This window comes from Saccostrea echinata, unplaced genomic scaffold (assembly GCF_033153115.1).
Source record: "Saccostrea echinata isolate AGI-Se365-2 ecotype Australia unplaced genomic scaffold, CSIRO_AGI_Sech_v1 ptg000047l, whole genome shotgun sequence".
NCBI lineage: Eukaryota > Metazoa > Mollusca > Bivalvia > Ostreida > Ostreidae > Saccostrea > Saccostrea echinata.
Window position 1 is genome coordinate 10,997,338 of NW_026889796.1, and position 25,506 is coordinate 11,022,843.

Consider the following 25,506-nt stretch of genomic DNA (forward strand, 5'->3'; position numbering starts at 1 on the left):
TGTGAAGTAAGCTACCACCGTCAGAAAGATGTTGATCATGCAGCACAATTTGTTGCATTATACATACTCATATTTGGGAGGGTATATAATCTTGAAGAATCATTTTAATAATATTCTGTGAAAACCAAGGACTGTCCTTAGAAAAAAGATTTGAAAAAAAAAAAAACCTATGCAGGTACAGAAATAAAGTTTCATATACTTGATAGTTTTATTACCCGTATTAATTATTGATGTAAGGAGTACTTCTATCATCCTGGAGGAACTTAATTCAACTAAAGCTGTCATATCATCAAATGGACTACGACCAGAAGGTTAGCAACATATGACAGAAGATATGGTTATAACAGAATTAAAACGAATATTATCCCTGAGTGGAAAAAGGTGACTTTTATACTAAAAAAAAATCATACGCAGCAATTTTGACTTGAATTTTTTTTTTCTGAGAATCAACATGAAATGCTATGCTTTGTGGGGGGTCAGTGATAAAACTTCTGTGACAGGGAAATTAACCAAAATGTAACATAAAATCTAAATAGAATTTGCAATAGTGTTTCCATGTTGCTTAATGAAATACACAATTTAAAGATGCATTTCTTAGTTTCTCTTTCTTAACTAAAAAAATATGCCATGAATTTCATAAGTTTTTTTTCTCTTGATATGTGTTAAACATTGATATCAACTGTCTAAAATGTTAGAAAATTGCATATTCTGTTTATTTCAAACATTTTGCTGAAGAAAACCTTTCGATACCAAAAAAAAAAAAAAAAAAAAAAGATCTCTTAAACTCCATGTTGTACAGCATTTTGCTTTTTTAAAATTGACTGTTAGAATAACAAACACAGAGTAAATTATTGACTGGTGATTAAATTAAAATGTCAGTTTCATAGTTTAAAAGCTTGATTTGTGCGAAACTGAAAACTGGCAATGACTAACCATCAAAGATGTCTATAACATTTTTTATCCACTCATTTAATATAAGCTCGTAGATGTCATTCATGCTGACTTAAATGGCAACTACTCCAATTTTTTCCTTAATAGTCGTTATCTCTTTAACCCAAGTAACACTGCAAAAAACGAGCAACGGCCGCAGGGTTTTGAGGCAAACAAAGGGGATTCTTCGGGCTTCAGTCGGCAGTCATCGGCTGTTGTCTTGTCCGATTTATAGCTATAATTTTTTCTACATCGATGGCCGATTTCTTCAATTAAAGCAGTCTTTGAATTGTCCGTCGATCAATCCTCGATCATCGATCGACTGTAGGAAAACAGATTGGTTAGTCGGTCGGTCGACATTAAGGTATTGGATTTTCCAAAATGTCGACCGACGATGAAAATCGAACTGCGGCTCAGCGCTCGAAAGATCCGGCGAAGATTGGGCGACTTAGCAATATTTAAACTTTGAAAATAATCGGTGTTCCCAGGAATTAATGTGACTTCTCCGTATCGCCCGATAGTGTCGGTCTATCATGTTTTTTTTCCCAACCGACGATACGAGAATAATTTGTTCGCCTGGCCATCGTCTTAAAATATGACGCAGGTTTTACTCTTCAAAGTTCCCGACAAAAGTCACTTTGTTCAAGGAGACAACAGTGCAAAGAAGGCGAATGTGCAGGATTATCTTTTTTACAGACTTCCCGTTTGGTTTCCACCGTAATACATGTTCCGCTAGCATTAAACATTTACTGACTGGGTTCGAGGGCAACATGCGTTTTGTCGGACCCAAGAACCAAATTGTTTGCTTGAGGCCGTTATGCCAAAGGAAAAGTGTTTGGTTCGAGTGGTCGACAAAACGCATTTTACCCGAGAATATAGCGGCCATTGCATACACACTGTCCCTGCCATGCAAGATTGCAAATTCCATCTAATGACTTGTGTAATAATATACCAGATGCCGAAGATAATGATGCCCCCCATCTACATGTCTGGTGGCTAATTTCAGACCTTCACCATTATTGTTATCCACAATGAGTATATAATTACAACAATAATATTTCATTACAAAATTTGCTGCCAAAAATGTTTTCATTTACAATTAAAAGAAATAATATTCAGTACCGAATATCTTTCCTCATATTGCAATGATAACAGTTTAACAGTTAAAAAACACTTCTTTGAGATGAAATAAAATTTTGATAAATAAGGACACTTCTCAGTAGTGTACTTGTGTAATATAAACGTCCTTATGTCGAAAATTTTAGTCTTGAAATACAGCTATTAATCACAAACAAATTCAATTGGATTAAAAAAAAACAACTTTTATTTACAGGGAAGATCGAGAAACATTCAAATAGCAACACAAGGCAATAAATATTTTACAATATAAAACAATGCTCAGTAGTATCTAGTACAGGAAAAACGTCCTTAATTTCAACCTTTCCAATATTACTAGGACACTGTGAGGAAGAAATTCTTGCCATACAAAACATACATAGCTTATATAAGAACAAGAGAGTAGGAACAAAGTCCGACATTTTTAACAATTGACACTAAAGCTAACGCTGTTTTCGCTTGCAGAAGTTACCCTACTGCAATATAGATTGATACGTCTTTAAAAATTTCTATATAAATAGATACTATTTTCAATGTTTTACTGAGCGGTCATAAAAATTCCATGTTTGACCGCAGAGTGAGATATTGGGCATGTCAATGAGATATTAGACCGCTTACGTCACACTGTGGGCGGGATCAGCTAAATCTTATTTGCATTCGTTGGTGTTCGACAGTGACAGAATTGACCGAGTTTTAGTGCAGGTAAAGGAAATTTACTACATAGAAGCCAGCACAAGATACATGTATGTCAAAAAATAAAATAAATAAAACGTATAACAAAACATTTATTGACTGTATTCTCAGTTTGGTTCTTGGGTACAACAAAACGCATGTTGCCCTCGAACCCAGTCAATAAATGTATTATATTCGTCTTTAAAATAATATTACCGGACACGGTAGGTCTAGTAGTAGGGCAGTCGCTTCGTAATCGGAAGGTACCGGGTTCAATCCCCGGTGCTATCTATGATACAGAGCGATAACCTTCATATTGATACATTTGTAATTATGCAAAAAGAACTCGCTAAAATGTTTCCATGCTGATATCTTCATATCCAATGAAAGATTGATTGATTGCATGTTGTTTTACGTCCCATTCGAGAATTTTTCACTCATATAGAGACGTCACCATATATCGATGAAGGGCTTCAAAACGTGACCTTTACTTGGCACTCAGGGCCATTGAGCAATGAGGGATTTTTATCGTGCCAACACCTGCTGTGACACGGGGCCTCGGTTTTTAAGGTCTCATACGAAGTACCCGCAACTTTCAATTAGTGATGAGCGCCTGGCGAAGGAACAGTTGCTACCTATTTTTATCGACTTAGGTCAGTCGCGGCCGAGACTTTTTTTTCTTCTTTTTAATCTAAATATTTTGGATTTCCAACGTTTCGGCTTGAGCATCACTGAAGAGACATAATTTGTCGAAATGCGCATCTGGTGCATCAAAATTGCTACCGTATATGATTTACATTATGACCCGTGGGTCGAGGCCTCTGCTGGTGGACTGTTAGCCCCCGAGGGTCTCTACAGCCCAGTAACCTAGTACTTTGGTACTAGCTTGAAAAATACGGATATAAATTTAATTTCTGTGGTAAAATTTTCAAAATATATTTCAAAAGTAAGGATTATCTATATTATTACAGAACAAAGCAAATTTGAGCAACATCATAACACTGTCAATAAGATATTGCATATAAACTTTCGTTAATACTTGTTATATAATTAGATATTTGTGCACAGTCAAATAATGTAATGAATTTTGTGTGATTCTATAGCAGCAAAAATATACAAAAATGAATAACGAAATGAATTCTTATGATAAAATCATATTTTGAAAATATGACAGTATATGCATTAAATCCATGATTTTACCTTTAAAGTAAGGTAAATAATCAGAAACAATTTCAAATTAGTATCAGGAAAAGAGGAACTGGAAGTGCACTGCTCTTTCGTTTCTGTTGGTTTGTTCTTTGTTTCGGCGATCCACAGATTGACATTCTTTTCTAGGATACGCAGAGGAAGGGCGCCATCTTTCAAAATTGTCGAGTGGAAATCTTTGATATCAAACTTGGTTCCTTGAATGAAAATAATATTAATATTGAACCATCACACTAAGGATAGTGCTATCCCAAACTACTATAATGCATAACCTATCTAAAATGAATAAGTATCAAATAATTAATAAAGCACGGTTGCAAATATTTTTAATACATGCGTCCATATGTACAGGTGTTGGAGGTCCGTGTTTGCTCTGCTCCTATTTTGTATTGATTAATGGACTTTTGAACTTGAATACTGTTCGTTATCTCCATATATTTCATCTAGTTCTATACAGTTTACTTCTATATATTTTCCAAATTCTAAATTTCATCAAAATGGTTTAATCGTAGTAAGTCTTTAAAGGTAGCTCTTGTAAGAACTGCTATAAATCTATTTTACTATAGACAAGTTGATTGAATAGATAAAAAAATGTGGACAAGTGGGGTCAACAATTTCATATCAATGACATCTTGATAATATTCACAGCATTTAGAAATTCAGGAAAAGACTTCTTCCTTAAACAGAACCGATATTAATACTGTACCTAGTTGATCTTGGGCCTTTGTTCGTAATTCTTTTATTTTGAGCTCCCCAATTTTGTATGCGCATGCTTGGCCTGGCCATGTTATATATCGATCGATTTCGGTTGCAAGCATGTTCTCATCAGCCGAGGTGTGGTTCAGCATGTATTGCAGTGCCTGAATTCTTGTCCAGCTACAAAGAAAGAGACATTATTTGAATTTCAACATCCATCTGTGTATTGTGAAACACGCTTTAGCGTGTTATCTAAGATATATTATATTACTGTATGAAAAATTAAAAGTGCCATGGAAGTTATAGCTTAATAGTACGCAAATGAAAATTAAAGTCTTTAACGAATATGATCTTTAACTAGTGTGTATTTGATAGAGAAAAAAAATAATGGGCTATCCTGAAAAATAATAATTTTCTAATTTTCGTTCTGAACGCTTCTGTGTCGTAAAAACCTGTTTAAAATTCTATTCATTTCCGTATTTATGTCTGCACAGCCTCAGGCCATGTTTTGTTCATATATACTTAAATAAAGTGCTGACGATGTTGCTAAAATCCACAGTATTATGTCCTCAAGCAACAAATGGAGGGAATATTGTATCACTTATACTTAAAATACGGATATATATTTAATTGCTGTGTTAAAATTTAGAAATTTTTATCAAAATTAAGGATTATTTCCCTCATGCATATCTCTGATCCTTCGACGTATCTGGCTCCAGTCTTTGGCACCACTTTCTTCAGCTCTTCAAAGTTTTTAAATTAAATATTTCGGATTTCCAATGTTTTGGCATGAGCATCACTGAAGAGGCACCAAAATTGGTGCCGTATATGATTTACATTATATGCGTCTGCACGTGGTGTCTGGATGTTTGGGTTTACTAGTGTACACGCTTGAGGCAAGATTAAAAGAGAAGCCTAGGATATATATTTTTTCAAACTTTCCATAGTTCTTTTACTTTTTATTAGGTCGAACCATATTAGTTTACAAGATTATTGTTAAATTATTTCTTACTAACTTACTTGAAATAATGTAAGCCCGTATCGACAACGAGACGAGCTGCACTAAATATTTCAGATCTGTATCTTCCCATGCTGGAAATAAAGAACGTTTATGTCAGATAATTTTTAATGAAAGTATTACATAAACGGCTTGATTTTTTTTGCTGCTACATCTAAGTTCTCAAAAATTAAAAAAAAAATCAGTTATGTACATTTTGTTTGATGACCATCTTTAACATAATGCGTACTCACAGGTCATAGTCAGTTTTGTATAAGTTCATTTCTTCACCAAGGAATTCTGCATACAGTGCCCAACCCTGAGAAAATAGGTATAAATATCTTAAATAATTGATAATGAATTAAATATATATTAATTTCATTGTATAGTTACAAAGCTAACTAAGATGAAAGAAGAAGTGAAATACTATACTTTGAATATAGTTTTGATAGACAATTCATAAACAAGCACAAATTGTTGCAATTTCAAACATTGAAAATGAGAAACATTCAATACAGAAATCAAAATCGCTAGGACATATTCACAGCAGCGACAATAGGTGCCGAGGCAAGGGAGACGGTACATATTGTTTTTCTGTACATATTGTCATCGGCGACGATATGTACCCACCCTCACTGCACATATTGTCGTCCATCACCATCTTCACAGTGTAAATTATACATGAAATATATAATTTTATTGCAGTTGTTTCATTTGAGTTGAAAATAACAATTCTGTATACAGAGAAGCATCGGTTTGTCATTAAGTGAACATGCAATCTCATGAAAACTGAAGGTATGTTATTTGATATCACCTTTATCATTATCCATATTATCTGAAGCCATAGCAGTGTGTCGGCAAAATGTAAAACGAGCGTAGGCACATACATGTATTGTCACCTGCGACAATATGTACTTGAATAATTTCGCAGCTCACGACATTATGTGCCAATAAACGACAATATGTGCAGCGAGGTTAGATGCATATTTTCGCCGACTACAATATGTACAGAACGACAAAATATACCGTCACAAGTACAGCTTCAGAATATCGTCGCTCTCATTTAGAATAATACTACATAAAAAACCCTTAATAGTAGGGTTATATAGCATATTTTATCTGAAAATTCTTAATTAATCAATGCATCATTCGCCCGATGCACGCATCACTAATTTTATATTTTTGCAGGGATTTCATGTGACAATACTGTATGACGATTTTGTTTAAACAATTGGTTTTTGGGATGTGAAATCCCAGATGCAATGTCCAAATGTAGCATTTACAGACACATTTTCAAACACAATACTTTCTATTTCACTTCATTTTCACTCCGTTTGAAATGTGTACAGTGTGCATCTCTCTCATTTTAATAAATATATGTCATCTAGATCACATCACTCATTCAATCATAAAGTTAAAATTAAAAGTTTTATTTTTTAATTTTAGATAAATAATATAGGATTAATTGCCATGGTACCTCAATATATGCTGTATAAAAAGGGACCTCAAAAGGAACGTTGTAAAAACGTCCACCCATGTATTTCCTATAACTAGGGATTTTGGCAGTCGATGCAATACTTATCTAAAAAAAAATAAGACAATTGTAATTTACTTCCACTTTCTTTTAAACAGTTAAGGTGTCAGTACAGAACAGGGGTTTGCAATTAGCATCGCCCGACGCCCGGGGCTACCATTTTTTTGGGTCGGGCTAGTAGTTTTCTGCACAGAGGTAGCCCATTGGGCTAGTAAAAATTAAAACTACCATTGTAATACATGAAAATTACTATCGGTATTTTCACTCACTATTTGCTATTAAATTCTCAAAAAATGAAAAAAAAAAATTGGCAGCATGTTCCTACGCTTCGTTAATCTCCATAATCGTATCCATTTTGCAGTGCTACCTGACTTATTTACTTCCAAAAACGATCGTTTTTATCTAATCCGAATTTCCTCTATTCCTCTGCTTATGGTAAATACACTTGCATATATCTCATTAAATTATTTACGATCACTCAATCAACTGAAAGATAAGTGTTATGTGGTTTACATAAAATATATTTCCAGCGTATTTAATGATTAATTAAACAATCATTAAATAATCAATTAATTAAGATGAGAAAATGATTTTCATTTCGTTGTAGATAAGATAATTTATTTGAATTCATTTTTATTTTCTATCATAATTATTAATTTATACATGATTTAATCTTACTAGTGAGAATTAAACTTTAACTTTAAAAAGAATTAATGACATTAAAACCCTGACTTTTTCAACAAAAAACAGTTTTCTGTTACCCTCCTCCCCCCTTTACATTTGGGCTAGTAACTTTTTACTTGGGGCTAGTAACTTTATTGCTGCCACTAGCCCGTGGGCTAGTACTTAAGTTTTTTAATTGCACACCCCTGCAGAAAAAAGTATTTTTTAAAAATATATTTCACCTGCAAATGATGACCTGGATTTGCTTCATGAATAAGTAAAGCCATATAGTTGATCGTGAGTCTGTAAAGAGGACAACAAAATTAGAATTCATAGCAAGTTTAAAGACCACTCTTCAATGTGTTTACCTTCGTAACTCAAACTCTATTATGCAAAGTACTGTCTGTGCATAGCTGATTACTACTATTTTTATAAAACAAGATGTGTTTATGAAACATTGATACATATCGTATGGCAGGTCAACATTGTTGGTGTCTTGTCACAAGGAATACACAGGTGATATATAATTTTCCCTAGCACTGACCGTTCAAAAGTTATGACCAAGGTTAAAGTTTTTCAAAAGTGAGTCAAACTCCAAGGTCATCTTCAAAGGGTCAAAGATGTTGATGCCAAAAGGAAGCTTTTTTTTTTTTTTTTTTTTTTTTTTTTTTTTTTTTTTTACACATGTGTAATATGAATTATATGAAATTATGAATGATAAGTGATATTTTATATAAAATATGATATAGCTCCAACCATTCAAAAGTTATAACCAAAGTTAAAGTTTTAAAAAGTGGGTAAAACTCCAAGGTCAAAAGATCAAAATTGTTGGTTCCCAAAGAAAGGTCTTGTCAGAAAGAATACATTTGTAAAGTTTGAAAGCCCTAACACCAACCATCTAAAAGTTATATTTTTTCGTGGAGAAAGTTTGGTAAAATTTTGCAAAAGTGGGTCAAACTCCAAGGTCAAGATTAAAAGGTCAAATATGTTGGTATCAAAAGATAGGTCTTGTCACAAGAAATACACATTTGAAATATGAAAGTCATAACACCAGCCAATCAAAAGTTATTGCCAAGGATAAAGTATTTGCAGACAGACAAATAGACAGACAGATAGATAGACGGACGGAAATAGCAAAAACTATATGCCCCCGAATTTTCGATTACGGGAACACAATAAGAAAATATGCAAGTTTATAGTTGAAATAATTTACGACACTAAATACTTAGGATTATAATTTAAATTAAAACAAAATTTATTATTTTTATAGTCCATCTAAAAAATCATAATTTTACAATTGAGGACAGAGAGAAAAACACAGTTGAGAAAATAACTTCAATTTTGTAAGTGAGGGGAAATACATAACATAATAAGATCTGTATGATTTTGGTTTTATTAATGATAATAGCAGAGAAACTTACGATTTATTTGGGTGTTTCACGTTGACAAGAAACTTTCCGGGACGTGATCCATCTTCAGGTGCCGGTATGTATTGACCACTTATCCCACCTGCTGGATCTGCCTCCACACTTTTAGAAATTGTTAAAAACATAAGCATATTGTAACTGTCAGTATTCAGTGGAAATAATGCAGCTTTAAAATTTAGCATATTTGTTGATCACAAGTACACAAACGCACATCACACATTATCCATAAAAAAATACTTGCTCTACTGGTAAATCAGGAATGTCCTTGAATAAAGTTGACAACTTGGGATTTATTTCGTTTTTAAGTGCATTCTTGTACCACTTTATTATTTCATCCTAAAATTGAAATATTATGCATGATATCTGAAAACTACATGACATGTCAGAAAGTAATTCTACTTTCCAGATCAATACGATTTACATATTCTGGAGCATTCTTACCGCAGTTTGGAAATAATACGCAGAATTATTCTTAAGCTCATCGAAAAACTCTTTTACAGAACCCTGGTAATTAAATTTCATCAAGACCTGGCAAAAGAAAAAAAAACATACTTTTTTTATATCTCTGTACAAAAAAATTCTTCCAGATTTCTTGATGTACTAATTATGACTCACCTTTTTCATTTCCGAAGAAATTCTCTCCACTTCCTGTAAACCCATGTTATGGACTTCTTCGGGTGACAAATCCAGAGAAAGGTGCCAACGTAGACATTCCTTATAGAATTCCCCTCCATTATCCCAGCTACGCACCCCGTAACCACTTCTTGTATGTTGAAAATACACCTTTTCAAAAAAAAATAAACTAGATGTAAGATCAATTTATTACTAACATTACAGGACAGTGTTCAGAGAAGAATTTCAATGAATGAAACGGAGAATTAAATTTACAGGTAATATTATTATCAAATATAAATGATAATATATAGGCGTACAGAAGGATATATTTATGAATTGTCAACCTTCTTTTGTAAAGTAACATACATTTTCAAGATAACTTTTTAAGTCTCTAAATTTCTGGATGATAGTCTGAACAGCCGTCTCAGCTCTCTTTCTTAGTATTGTCCTGTAATAGAAGAATATATTTTTATTCGCTGTTTAAAGATTTAATGGGTATGGGTGACTCAGGGCTTTGAGACAGACCAAGAACCCCTCTCCCTCTTGTCGAAATGTCTGTCGATATTAGAAAGAAACAATACTTTGGGTCAAGAAGGCTGTTTCTCTTTTTAATTGTTCAATGTGCCTTTCTCTTTTCTTTAAGATTGAAACTATTTCTGATGATACTCTTTTCAATGTCTGAATCGGCTACATTTGATAAGCATGTTATTGATTGCGATTGTTTCAACGATTTTGTATGATCAATATCGAAAACTTTAAATGTTTTTTTTTTTACAGGAATATCACAGAATGCCTTCTTATAAATAAGTTTGTAAACCAGGAGACTAGCTGTAAATTCTTGTAACGCCTCTTTCTCTTTGAATGCGCTCAGGACATAATACCACTCTGGGCTGTCCCTTCTATAGCTAATCAAACTTATTTTAAAAACAGGCAATCACATACATGAATATGAAATCTCAGACAAGACTTCACAAGTAATCATCTAAGAAATTTCTTTTTTTAGAAATCTTTTTAACATCTTATATCGAACCAAGTTTAAAGACCACTTTTCAATGTGTTTACCTTCGAACTCAAACTCTATTATGCTTAGTACTGTCTGTGCATTTAAAAAAAAATAAGAACTGTGATAAAAGAAACAGGATACTTAATACACAGAAATGAAAAGAATTCTTACTTTCTTGAATCATTGATGGTATTAAGATTCGTCAATTTGTCTAGAAATGGTTTGTAGGGAAAGAAGTTGGTATTGTTTGCACCTTCAAGAATGCTATCAATAGATCCTGGAATACGACTCTGAAATTAAAAAAAGGCACATTATAGTATAAATCAAACACATCTTAACGTTTTTCAACTTCATAATTGATTGGATGAAAATTTTATTTTGATGTTCTTCCTTTATTTAAGATTTAAATAAAGTGTAAATAGAAATATTATAAGTGCATAATATTTGAGATTACATAATTCTATCATAATTAAATATTTTTTAAAAGGAAAGCAATATTTATTACTGGACATGCATATTCCTTCGGGTGTTGTATATTTAATCTATATTGTTAAATGGTCTGATTTGTGCATACATACTACAGAAACTTTATGATATGTGTGTCCATTTTCGATTGATTTATTAAATCGTATTATCATTTGGTCTATCTGAAATGGAAAACAAATCTTTATATTTGAGTATGCGTTGATTATGATATAAAAAGTTATACCAAAGGTTATTTCTTTCAGTGTAAATTTTAATACTTATCTTCAAAAAAAAAAAATTAATTCATTCTATCCATAATGATAAACATAAGGCTTTGGATTCATTTTTAAAATTTACCATAAAATTATGTATGTTATCATGTCCTAGACATTTACCTCATTTGGATACGCTTCCATTCGATTTAGGTAGTTTTCATAGTCACCCACTGTGTCAAATGGTGTTATTTCTACATAATGGGGTAAGAATGTGTGTGGAGTTTCGAGAATGTTGACCGGATTCAACGCACTGTAGCTAATTTAAATAAGACAAATATATTAAAATGCAATGAATGAAATTTTAAAATTTGAAGTTTTCTGAAGCTCCAAACGTTAACTGAACATAAATTGTGTTGAAAATAGACGTTTAAAAAATCTATAAACTTATGCATTTGGTTTTGAATTAAATTTAAAACTTCGGGCCGACGCTTTTTTTATGTGCCAAGGATCTGCCAAAGAACAAAACGTAAGACCGGTATTATTTCTTTGACAAAAGGTCTGCATATTCATTTTATCTTTATTTCAGTTTTAAAATGTGGGAAAAATAACTTACTCTCTCCAGTTATATCCCTTAAGAACCGTCGTTAATATGTCTTTGAAGATATCGAAATCTGTCTTTTCCTCTGGCGTAAGTTGATCGTAATTAATATTGTTCAAATACTGTAGAAAGCGTTTGCATTCATCCTAAAATGATATATTTTACTAACGAATTCTTGTAAATGGCGATACCAGATAATGTACATGCCCACTTCAAAATAAGATTAATGATAAGAATATCTTATATATATATATATATATATATATATATATATATATATATATATATATATATATATATATATATATATATATATATATATATATATATATATATATATCTTGATATCTTGATAACTTAATTTAAAATGAATGAACTCACACCTTATACTTATATCCTTTGTAAAATTGTAAAATTTAAGTTTTACAAAGAGTAATTAATTTCTATTAAAATTCGAAAGCTTTAAAATATTTCCTACAAATTCTTCCAGGAACTTGGCGTATGAAAAATCTTCCACCCGGTCATTGTATTTGTATACGCCTATTAAGGTTGAATACTCGGGGGAACGCTTTAGTAACCACGCCCCAAATTCTTTCCTAAGGTCATCGAGATCAGTTGACAAACCTTTGCCTTGAAAAATAAAATAAAAGTAAATTCAAGTAAGATATACTCACTATCTTAAAATTATACCATTGATTTTATTGAAATATATTTCATTAGTAGTTTAGATAAGTCAAACTAATATTAATACTCATTGATTTATAAGGGATGACAAACAAGAAAAAATAAATAAAATGAAACAATGATTGAAATACAAGTATTTTTCAAAAAGAAAAAAAAAGATTTTCGACCATTATGCTATCAAAATCTGCAGATATTGCCAATCATTTACAAAGCTATCATAAATTAACGAGATAAATATAATGTTTACACATATATAGATCTGCAATAAATGGTGATAAAATATCGAGAAAAGCTTAATAATACATTTTTCTTTTATAAACAGAGAAATTGAATTAAGATAAAAAGCAGTCTCGCTCGAAAATTAAATGACGCGGAACGGTGTTTACAATTCAAAATGTGGTTGAAAAAAAAAAATCAATCCTAACAACCAAATAATCCAAACTATAAAGATCACTTCAAGCATTCTTTACACGTTTATGTTATGATACAATGGATATTATATACTATGGGAAAGAAAATTTTGAGTCAATAAATATGCATAACACATACCTTCCTTGATCAAAAATAGTACAAGAACTGGTATCAGACTCCAACATACATTCATCCTTCCAGCAACCAATATCTGAAAATCAAACTATGTAAACTTTTAAAATAAAAAGAGTATTCCTCATATTTCTATATGTAAACAAAATGAAACACTTCTTGCTATTGAAATTAAAGAAAACTTACCTATAAACAATGACCTGTCCCAGTTAAAGAGACCAGAAGATTGATTGATTGTATGTTGTTTAACGTCCCGGTTGAGATTTTTTTTTTATTTATTTAGATACCTAACCGTATGCCGGTGAAGGGCTTCAAATTTAGACCTAAACGTGGCAACGAGCAGTGCCAACACCTATTGTTAGACGGGACCTCAGTTTTTGAGGTCTCATCCGAAAGACCAGTGACTTACTTCTAGTGCCGGGTGCTTTGCAAAGGAACAGTCACTACGTAAGTTTACATCTTAGGTTTGATGCAGCGTAGCGAACGAAAATCGTACCTAGTCCCCCCCCCCCCCCCGATAACGATCAAGCCCTACCACTAGCCCTAACAAAAAAAATAATATAGTTAACTACAGTTTACTATAGCTAACTATAGTTCCTTATAGTATCAAAGTTTTCACTATAGTAAATAAAACTTTTTACTATAGTAATTCAAAGTATTTTGTCTACAAAATTCGTTTATTTCTCATATTTATATTTTGTGTCTGTTAAAATTAAATGGCATTGTAAATAATACTTTTGAGAATTGGAAACAAATTACTTTACATCACACAATGTTGCAACACACGACAAACTGCAGAAAAAAGTGCACACATTTCTTTATTTTTTCCCCGTATATTTAAGATGTCGTCTCATAATATTACTCAAATTACTACTCACCGTTTGTTCCCAACAGATCTCTTTTTCTACTTTCACAGCTAAACACTTCCCACAAACATTTTAATAGCTCCTCTGAGACCATCGAAAATTTCAGTGAATATCTTCATCGTACTAACATTATTCGTTTTTCTCTTATACAAAATAACTTTACTAATCAAAAGTGAACAAACCTTGTCTAAAGACTGTTGATGAGCGTGCCCTATATATAGATGAACTTGCTTGGAAATGCATGCTTTATCACTTGTCTACATCTAGAATGGGAACTAGTTTAGAAAGTGTATTTAGGATTTAGGATTTTTTTCTTTGAGATTCGTAATACATGTATAAAGAAACGAAATCCCCAACATCCTTTTTAAAAGAAAAAATCTTCCTACCGTAGTTACAAATAATAATTAGAAAATTGCAATGCTTTGCTTATTGACTAGAGATTAAGCAGTAATTGACTTGAATAATGAATGGACATGGCATTAAAATGATTGACTAGAACATAAAATAGACACCTCTTCTGGGATATTCTACACAGGACACTAAAATTAAATGAAAGTTAATACTATAATGATTATGAACAATGTACAGTCTAAAAGCGCATATAGTCTTTTAAGTATTTCGTTACATTTCGCACGCGAGGAGGCTGAGCACGGTAGGTGTTGGATGCACTTCTGTTGTTTTGGCGGTTTTGTTTATCATGTTTTGATTTGTTGGTTAAGTTTCCTGGTTCATCTTGTTTCCGGGATTGATTGTGAATGTTTTCTGGTTTCCACTTTATGGGTGTGGTATGTTGATCTGCATTTTGACAGGTTCCTTATCGACTGGGCATGCGCATCTAATCGGTAATTGGTCGCGAATGGTTGCTTGCACTTGTGTTGGACGAATATGTACACGATATCGTAGGTATATACATGTATCTCTGTTTTGGGACTGTACAAGATAAAAGTAGTCACCAAGTATTTTCAGTACTTTTCCTAAAATCCATCTTTCACTGGTCTTGTGTTCAAAATATACATTTGTCCAATTCACAGGTGAGGTAGATCTCGTGCCCATTGATTATGGTATTTCTTTAAAGTTCTCATTTTCCTCTCGCGTCGAGAATTTTGTTTCATTCCCCTTCAGTTACATGTATCAGTGTGCGAGTCGGTCTTCCAAGTATCATTGCATTTGGGCTGTATCCTGTTTCTTGGCGGGGCATATTCCTTTGCTACATGAGTGCCTCAAAGTGAACTTGTCCATTCCTCTCACATTTCATGATAAGGATCTTCGTTATTTTCACTGCCGATTCGGCCGGGATGAAGAGGTGACGACCTCACATGATTGTTTCCTCGTTTTCCAGGGAATATGCAGAAATCATTGACCATGAACTGTGGTCCACCATCTGACAAGATAGTTGTTGGAATTCCAAATCTGGCGAACTGCTTCTTTAGGATGCCACGCAGTCACTGCTTTCTAAGTTGTCTAAACAGTTGTTCTAAATCATAATTTTAAAATAGAGCTTAAAATTGGCGTTACTGTGAAATTGTATCTCTGAATCTAAAGCCCAGATTTTGATTTCATTTAAGTTTTTAGCTATAGAAAATATAATTGTTGGTTTAACTGTTGGTATAGAATTGACTTTGTTATGAACGGCAAACTCTTTACCTCTAATGATTATTGTCTTTCAAACCAATCAATATTAGCTTCTACTCTGTAATGACAGATATTTGAATTTGTTTCATAATTGTAAACTTAATACAACGTGCCTCGTTTTCTATGATTTTCAGCGGACATGCGTATTTAGGTTGTTTACGCACCTCCTTCATCAATATTCACGAAAAATCAGCAAGTCCTTAATTGCAGATCTCACTTAATTTCTTTGTTATAACAACGATTTATTAACCACAATTTTGTGGAATGTTTTCTTTTCTTGTTTCAAATTCATGTTTCAGATCATTTAATCATTCTGTTTACATGAAAAATCAGCTCTTGTCTAGTGTTTATAGCTTTAATTGTATACATGTAGAATTTATTATTGATCACATTATTGACAATGAACTTTTCGGATGACATTAGATTAAAGTATATAAACATCGTGCATGATTCCTAAAAAAAATTTTTCCGAATTCCGAGTATGCATTTTTTTCCCAATCCGTCGTTGTACTTGTATATCCCTATCTTCGTAAAGTAATCGAAAGAACTCTGTAATCGCCATTCTGCATACTCTTCCTGCAGGGAATCATGGTCTGATGACAAACTCTGGTGAAAATAACGAATATCGTGACCGAGCTCATATAAATTCTGTAAAGGACAAAAACAAGGACCCCTGGAAACATCAGATATAGGATCAGGTGCCTAGGAAGAGTTAGCAACCCCTGCAACACCCATCTTTCTTTGCTCCAAAATCTGCATTTCCATATCACTTCACCTACTCAACATTGTAGGAGCTTGATGTTGCATATAAAATCATGCTAGCAGCATAGGGTGTCTTATCACTATACCAATCCATGTGAATGATTTGACAGACTACTCAAAATGTACATGTCTCTTTGTATTAAATTGCACTTATGCTTGGCATTCAATAGTTCTCCAAGCAGAGAGTGCATGTTCAGCAAATTACGATTATTGTGGAAACTATTACATGACAGATACGAAAATACACAGAATCACACACTAGAGCAAAATTTCCTCTTTCTTCTTTCTCAGAGTAGGATTTCCCCTCATTCAATGCTAAAATAATAATGACAATATTTGGCTAAAGTGATATGAGAATCAATTGAATTTAAAAAATGAAATATGAGTGTTCTTGACTCAAGAAGTATTTAAATTTAGCATAAAATCTTATGATACGAGGCGTTGTCCTAAAATTCCGTAGACAAGCGTAGTTTTGTACGAACCCAGTGTTATAAATTAATGAAACTTAATACATAAGTTAAACCAACAATAACTTATAAATTTATGGACAAACGTTGAGTAAATGCAGATTAACGGCTGTCACATATATCTCAAACCTTCTCAAATAGCTATCTATCTCAACTTTATTCTGATCAAATGGAGGAATTTTAGGTACACTAGGTTTTACATAATATCACAACCCTTTCCTTTTGCGTTTTTCTCTCCAGTTTTAAATCGTGTTCCTTTTGTAAGTGCTTCAACTTCATCTCATGATATACACATTCCATTCAGCTAATATTCTTGTACTTCTTTTTCCCTCTGTCGAGCCCCTGCTCTTTTTTCACTCTGTAATTTCTGTTGTTCAGTAACGTATTTTCTTAAATCTTCATTTTCATAACCTAATCTTTCGCCTGCAGCCATTAAATCTAGCACTGACTCCCATTTTTAAAGACATGACATTTTGATCATAACATAGACCTTTCAAACAGTATATACATATATACTGCGCTAATACTACATGTACTACTTACGAAACTACTATACTTTGAATTCTACTTCTACTGATTTTGAATTTTTTAGATTGGCGAAACAGTTGTTAAAACTTTTGACTGATTTACCGTACTACTTTTACCATGACCAGTCTCCATATACCCTGAGGAAGTCCATCAAAAAACTAGAATCTAAAAACTTTTTGAATTCCAAATGACCAAGGAACATTGCCCACAATAACAGTTATAAGAGTAAAAATGATGACAAACTTCATATACATGCAGATTACAATCAGAGAACATATATGAAGTATTCATTAGATTTCAAAGCAATTAATTCACTGTTCTTGTTACGTTTGTAAAATGTCTCGAGTCAAAAGTTTTTTTTCCCAGTAGTGGTATTTTTTTAAGAGTTTGACAATAATTGATTTATTTGAAATAAACTGTTAAATGAGTTTCCTGTATAGATGAATTCAGGTCGGCTTGCTTCAGGTCAGTCACGTTTGTTGATCTGTAGTTTCCCTCTGCGAGGTTCTTCAAACCACAAAAATGACACTTGTATTTTAATCTTGTGATTCATTGATGATCGATCAAAATTTTCCAGGTTACAAAATCTATCCTGAAGTCGTCCCGAGTGACAGTTGATATCCTTGGATTAGTATCTCAGTTCTGACACCAATTTGTCTCAGGAAGGCTTGCGGGTCCCAAATAAACAAGTCAATGAGGTTAACATAGAGTTCTTTATTTACGATCATATTACAAACACGCGCGTTCTGTAGTCGATAGTCTATACATGTGATGGCACAACGGCACTACCAGACTAAAATTAAATGGACCTTAATGGGACCTATAATATAAATCAAAGTAAGATATGTATAAACATTAATCACTTTGCTCATACTTATGGATTTCACTGTATTTTTGTTCTTACTAAGACACTATATATATATATATATATATATATATATATATATATATATATATATATATATATATATATATATATGTATGTATGTATGTATGTATGTATGTATGTATGTATATATATATATATATATATATATATATATATATATATATATATATATATATATATATATATATATATATATATATATATATATATATATATATATAGTTACTATGTTGCATTTTGCTGTATTTGTTTTCTTTCTTACAATAAATGAGCAAATACTACTTTGAATTTAACTTACGAGTGAAAATTTAGAACAAAGTTCTGTAGCCATAGCAGGTATAAAACCGGCAATAAACCATATATTTAATAGTAAATAAAATAAACTTACCCAGTATAGGTGGACTTTGGTCATGTTAAATATTATTGATTCATACATACTATACATATATATATATATATATATATATATATATATATATATATATATATATATATATATATATATATATATATATATATATATATATATATATATATATATATATTAGAAATGTGAGCTGTGTAACACATGTCTGCTCTTCTAAATTGTTACGCCCAGTCTGATTTCAGAAAGCACAAGATTATAAATCGCCAGGTAAAACCTGCTGAATAAGCTTAAATATAGAGAAAAACTTGGGCAGTGAATAGTCGTTAAACAATATGCTGATGAAATATGGAACCTATTATGATGATGTGACATATACATATATGTTGAGTTTGAAATTCACATGAAGAGATGCGCAAATGAAATAAAAAATGTCAGTTTCCTAGAAAGAGTTTCAGGGTTCGGAGTAGCTTCCCTTAATATTATCAGTTTACCGGGTGAAATTCGAAGTACATACATATTCAACGGGATATTTCAAAAAGTAATAATACAACTTGCAAGTCATTTTTTTGTTATTGTTAGAAGCAGCTGGTAAAGACAGGACAATTTGTGTACGTTGCTTATCTTCGCGCACGCATAAATAGGTAAAATATTGTTAAATTTAATTAAGTTATATGTTTGGCAATCATTCTTTTTCATGCTGATTCTCAACATTGAAAGATAAATATTAAATGATAAGAAATGAATCTTATATTTTTTCCGTAATCAAGGTTACAAAGAAAACTTGGACGGAAAACTTTTTCATCATGCACTACTTCGAAAAAAGAAAAAAACTTGAGCTTCATTAAGTAAATTTTAGGTAGGGAGAAAAATAAATATTTCATGCTTCTCTCACGTCAACAGAATAAGTTACTTAAAATATTACATGAATTTCACAAGCCATTGCAATGCAAACACAAATACACGTAAAATGAAATAAAATTAAACCCAAAGGCAATGTAAGATAACCAACACAGCTACAAGTTGTCCAGTCCAAGTTCAATGCCCAAAAACAATCAAACGTAACGTATGCAAATATATACATCTATCCCAATTCTTATACTGTGAAATCACTAATTTTCGTAGTGGTTTAATTTTCGTGGTTTTGAGGTACAAAGAGACCGACGAATTCATGTCCACCATGAAATGTAAAAATTTCATATCCATAACTAATCAACATTTCCCCAACAACGAAATGAAATACCCCGGAACCATTATTTTTTCTTCAAACCTTTAAAATATGACCCCACGAAAATATGTGACTTCATAGTATACGAGGGAGATGAATTTTTGAAAGGTAATTTTCGAGTAGAGTTGAGCTTTTATGGTGTCATGATTATTATTCATTGATTTCAAGCATTCAAGCAGTACTCTTTCATTTGTTGCGAGTTCAGCCACATTTTGTTCGGAAATTAACAAATACCTTACCATAATAGCTCAATGGAAAGGTACATTAAAACCTGAAAAATCAGGGGGGTCGTCATTAAGAATGGAAACGAATATATCAACTCTCAAAAAAATCTATATGTATTTTCTTGACGAGCGCATTCAGTTTTAATCATAGATGACGATGCATTACCGTGTAATTTTTCATGCACTTGTTTGAGTGTTTCACTTGAATTTGAATTTTTGAATAAAATTGCTGCTAAAATCATTCTAAAAAAAGATTTTGTTATAAAAAGAGATTTTCATGAAGTATGATTAGTTTTTCACCTCATGATGCCATGAATAGCGGAATACATTTTTCATTAACACAATTATTTACATTGGCACCATGTTCTAATAAGTACTGCACAATTCTAGATTGTCCATTTTCTGTTGCTATGCACACTGGTGAATAATTTCTCTCGGTACAGATGTTTATGTCAGCACCATGATCTACTAAATATTTCACGATTTCGAAATTTCCATCTCGTGATGCAACAAACAAAGGTGTTGTGTTTTTGTCAGTACATATATTAACGTCAGCACCATGTTTAACTAGGAGTTGTACAATTTCTTTGTGACCGTTTCTTGTTGCAATTAATAATGGTGTGCAGTTTCCGATATATTCATACTGACTGGTATCAATTTCAATTTGTTTTAAAGGCTTTACAGTTGAATCATTCCTATTTTCCTGTAATGGCTGGTATTTACTCTCTTCTAAAGTTGTATGAATTTTGAATTGTCTGTAACTGTTTTGGTTGACACAATTCGTTGATTCTAACACTAAGGGTGTATTGTTCCCGGTGTGCAATGCACTAAAACAGGTACCATACTCCATTAGATATTTCATAATCTTATTGTGTCCATATTTAGAGGCAATTAGTAATGGCGTACAATTTATTTCAGAACATATGTTGACATTGGCACCATGTTCTATCAAATCTTTTACAATACCTGTGTTTCCCTTTTTAGCTGCTAGAAGGAGGGGGTGCAGTCTTTGTCAGTACAAAAATTTATATCAGCGCCATGTTCCTCTAAATGTTTAACAATTTCACTATGACCATCTTGAGCTGCTATAAATAATGCTGTACAGTTTTTATCAGTGCAAATATTAGGATCAGCTCCGTTTTCTAGTAAATATTTAACAATTTCAGAATACCCAGATTGAGATGCTATGAACAGAGATGTACAATCTCTATCACTCCACTGATTGACGACACTACCAGGACTATAACCTAATATGTGTTTCACTATTTCAGTATGACCATTTTATGTAGCTATGAACAAAGGGGTACAGTTTCTTTCTGTACATATATTGCTGTCGGAGTGCAATTTTTATCAGTACATATATTAGTATCACTGCCGTTTTCCACTAATTGCTTTACAGCAACAGTATTTTGTTTTGATGTTGCCATGAAAAGAGCAGTGCAATTTCTATGAGTGCATACATTAATATCAGCGCCATGTTCTGCAAAATATTTCACAATCTCAGTGAGTTCATTGTTTGATGCAGTTAATAATGATGTTAAATTTTCCTCAGACTTGCATAATTCTTTTGTAAAGCAATTTTCCAAATGCATTTCTATATCAGGGGAATTTGATTCCACACTATCCAGTAGGGCAAAATCTTCGCTGAAGTTTTTGAAATTGTTTTCTTTCTGTGAAAAATCTGGACCTACTTCATGAGCTTTTTTCTGTGCCTTCTCATACGATTTAGAGATTTTTTTCCCGCATACATTGATATCAGTTATTTGAAGAATTTGTTGTAAATTGTTTACAATCTCAATATTTTCCATTTGCGATGCTAAAGAAAGAAGTTCCTTAATATCTGTGCCATTGGAACCAACATCAGTCCAGTGACTACACAAACATTTAACGACTGGAATGTTTTTCTTTAAAAGATATCGGCGAATAAAGGAACTTATCCAATTTCTTTGTAAAGCAAGTTGTCTAACATTATGAATGAAAACCTCATAAACGCAATTGAAAGATTTATTGAATAACGCTTTGCGTAACACTCCTTTTTGGAGTATGATATCAAGAGGACTTCCACTATTTTCAATAAGTTCTTCAACTACAGCCTCTTCAAATACAGAATTATTTTGACATTGTGAAATTAGACATTTTGTGATAGAATCGTATCCATTATCATGTGCTAATTTAACAGCTATGTTCCCAGTATTATCAACATATGTCGAATCAGCTTTATTATCAACGAGCAGTTTGACTATGTCGTAGAATCCCCTCCCTGCTGCTTCATGTAGAGGGGTCCTATCCATGTTATCAGCAATGTTTACATTTGCATTGTGTCGCAGTAAAAGTTCAACAACATCAGTTCAAGCCATTCGAGATGCCCAAAAGTTTTTTGGGCATTTTGGTTTTGCTCACACAATCGACATTTGCTTTACACCTTGTTAATTCTTCTACAATTGAAAGGGACCCTAGTCTGCAGGTTGTTGAAAGAGGTGTCTCACCATCCATTGTATGATCATGTTTGTTTACATCAGCGTTTGCATCAATAAGTAGTTTAACAACAACTTCATGTTGTCCCATAATGACTGCCGTAAGAGGAGTGAAGCACAGATGTTCATTGTAGGAATCATATTCAGGGATTGGTGATTTATCAAGGCAGCATTTACCTAACCAACTGAGCAGAATTTTCACTGTTTCCGAATGACCGGAAAAAACATCCAAGCAAGAGAAGTCTTGAACCCTCAGAAGACTGTAAGTGTAATAACCGAGTAGAAACATTTTTGTCAAGAAACCTCTCAAGAAGGTAAGATAATAATATTGAATGGCCATAATGAATTACCCAGCTCAATGCTAAGATTCTATTATGAGAATCATTACTTTCCGTTAGCTTTTTACCATTTCCCTGATAACGTTTTCGTATAGTTCTTTCTCCAACAAGAAGGTTGTGTATATAGTACTCATTTCCACAGTAATAAGACTTTTCTCTCTTGTAGTTCATTAATTTTGGAACGGAAGATTGGATGCATAGAAATTTTCTTTCCAATTCATTTGTTGACACGTTTTTGAGATATGAAATAAATTGGTTCAAGAAAATTTCATTACGAAGACATTTTTATTTGTCATAAAAATTCGAATTTTCTATATCATTAAGAAGGCGCTCTACCAGAAATATGTAATCGTCCTTTTTAAGGCATATCTTTAAATTGTTTCGACATATTTTGGTATGCTCAGACTGGTTGTTGACTTCTATATTTCTTGCAATATAACTGCTTTCAAGTAATTGTAGTACATGTCCTGGAAAATCTGATCCATGCATGAAAGCAATTACTTCGAAAATTGGAATCATGCACAAATGAATATACAGTGTCATGGCATACAATATACGTTCCCTTTAGGTCTTCCAAGGCCTTATTCAAACTTGAAGTATTTATGTCGAAATATTTACCAATCGAATGAGAAAACTTGGATATATTCTTCTTCGTTAAATGGTTGTTGCTGAGCATACATGAGACAAGAGCAGCATAGTGAGATTCCCTTTGGCTTCTTAGTTTACCAAACTGGTCAATAAGACTATCGAAGGGCTTTTCAAAAAACGACTGCCCTTTTTTAAAGTTCTCCTTTTCGCTTGTGAACAGTCGGCATAACTGGGGAAACATTATTCCGCTAGACTTTAGGTTGAGATCTTTGAAGTAGCCTTCTTGTACTCCTGTACTCTTACAATGTGCCTCTAATATGTCCATCATTTCACGTTCAGTGAGTAGCAGGTCTGAACATTCGATATCAATCATGTTTTCAAAAATATCACACTTCGACAACTTACATTCATTGAAAATGGTTCTCCTGCAGGTAAATATTAATTTGGTTGTCTTTTCAGATATTAACTCTACAATCCTTTCTAAAGCATTTAATGCATAGCGATCAACCCCAAAAACACCGACAGGGTCATCAAAAAGGAATACTTGGTTAACATTAACATTTCAATAATTCACAATGTCCTCCATGTGCATGACTGGTATGATTTCCCATCCCTCCTTTTTTTAAGTAAAGACATACCTGCCTGGCTATGCTTGTTTTCCCCATTCCTGGTCCACTTACAATAGTCACTATATCTTTAAAATTTACTTCCAGTTTTACTTTATTAAAGGCCCTTGTTTTGCAAAACACATTTTCTTCCTCTTTCCATTGATTGATTATGAGCACGTATTGTTCTGTAAAATATTTAAAAAAAAAATGAGGTTGTTTCTTTCAATTTAACTACGATTGTTTTGCCAAAGATTTGATCATGATCGTGTACGTTAGTTTAAATACTATTACACGTAATAAGTAACTCTACTTAAGGATTTTTTTCATAACTGTTTTCCTTGCTTTGATTATACATGAATGACAAATTTCATTGCTATCAAGGAAGGAATAAATGTGAGGATATATATATATATATATATATATATATATATATATATATATATATATATATATATATATATATATATATATATATATAGAAAGCACAAAGAAATTCACTTTTAATAAGGATACCCACTTCCGCCCCAGCCCGGGGTTGAACTCTAAACCTACGGAATCTGTCTCGTAGCAGTACAGGAACAGCGCGCGCTAGACCGCTCAGCTATCTAGGCAAGTCAAAAAAAAAAATGCTTTTGATGCCGATGGAATTCTCCCGGCGCTGCCCTACACTACACGGTCATTGAGAATAGAAGTGAAATACAGTTTTTTGGACATTAGTTTTATAAGAGGATCGCAACCAATACACGTTGTAATGAAATTCATTTTTATTTATAAAGCACATATTACAACAACTCTTAAACTAACATAACTGGGCGAGAGTTCAACCCCAGGCTGGGGCGGAAGTCGGTATCCCTATTAAAAGTGAATTTCTTTGTGCTTTCTGTATTAGTACTTCTTCACTTAGGGCAGTCATGTTAGTTTAAGATATATATATCAAATTGATATAATTTCATTAAAATATTCCTATAAAACAATGGACGAAAACCCGTTGTCGAACACTTACATCTACTTACATGTATATAGACCTGATTTAATCATACAGTATATATTTCGAGGTGGAAAAAATATTCTAGTCAAATATGTAGTTCGGTATCTATTTAGCTTTTAGCGTCCAAAATATTTCTTTTACACTCTAAAGGAGAAATGACCCTCTCATAATCAAACAAATAAATCA

General features: G+C 32.5%; 2 protein-coding genes across 7 annotated transcripts; both read right to left on the reverse strand.

Moving 5' to 3' along the window:
- Positions 1-2,236: 2,236 nt before the first annotated feature.
- LOC133202362 (uncharacterized) lies at positions 2,237-14,503 on the reverse strand. 6 transcript variants are annotated; one of them, XM_061338171.1, is made up of 19 exons: positions 14,409-14,487; positions 14,243-14,287; positions 13,371-13,443; positions 12,616-12,767; positions 12,153-12,283; positions 11,720-11,855; positions 11,438-11,506; positions 11,031-11,149; positions 10,223-10,304; positions 9,857-10,024; positions 9,683-9,769; positions 9,483-9,577; positions 9,236-9,343; positions 8,057-8,117; positions 7,095-7,199; positions 5,872-5,936; positions 5,641-5,712; positions 4,631-4,800; positions 2,237-4,121 (listed from the first exon to the last, which is right to left on the reverse strand). In XM_061338171.1, exons 3-19 carry the CDS (start codon positions 13,423-13,425, stop codon positions 3,901-3,903), a joined length of 1,896 nt encoding a protein of 631 aa, XP_061194155.1. In that variant the 5' UTR covers positions 13,426-13,443; positions 14,243-14,287; positions 14,409-14,487; the 3' UTR covers positions 2,237-3,900. The 6 variants fall into 6 exon arrangements, with proteins under 6 accessions (XP_061194155.1, XP_061194157.1, XP_061194154.1 ...); XM_061338173.1 differs by lacking the exon at positions 14,243-14,287 and having other exon boundaries at positions 14,413-14,503; XM_061338170.1 differs by lacking the exon at positions 14,409-14,487 and having other exon boundaries at positions 14,243-14,380.
- A 6,122-nt stretch (positions 14,504-20,625) lies between these two features.
- On the reverse strand, positions 20,626-22,615 carry LOC133202971 (kinase D-interacting substrate of 220 kDa B-like). Its single transcript, XM_061338823.1, has 2 exons — positions 21,682-22,615; positions 20,626-21,311 (listed from the first exon to the last, which is right to left on the reverse strand). Exons 1-2 carry the CDS (start codon positions 22,613-22,615, stop codon positions 20,626-20,628), a joined length of 1,620 nt encoding a protein of 539 aa, XP_061194807.1.
- Positions 22,616-25,506: the final 2,891 nt, after the last annotated feature.

Excerpts from the sequence above, each read along its gene's own strand:
- LOC133202362 (XM_061338173.1), bottom strand. The coding sequence starts at position 13,425 with ATGAATGTATGTTGGAGTCTGATACCAGTTCTTGTACTATTTTTGATC. Across the intron at positions 7,200-8,056 it reads ATCCAGGTCATCATTTGCAG|ATAAGTATTGCATCGACTGC; the intron begins GTGAAATATATT and ends ATTTTTTTTTAG. Across the intron at positions 4,801-5,640 it reads ACGGGCTTACATTATTTCAA|CTGGACAAGAATTCAGGCAC; the intron begins GTAAGTTAGTAA and ends CTTTCTTTGTAG.
- LOC133202971 (XM_061338823.1), bottom strand. The coding sequence starts at position 22,615 with ATGGATAGGACCCCTCTACATGAAGCAGCAGGGAGGGGATTCTACGAC. Across the intron at positions 21,312-21,681 it reads CGGCAGTGATACTAATATAT|CAGCTAAAAAGGGAAACACA; the intron begins GTACTGATAAAA and ends CCCTCCTTCTAG.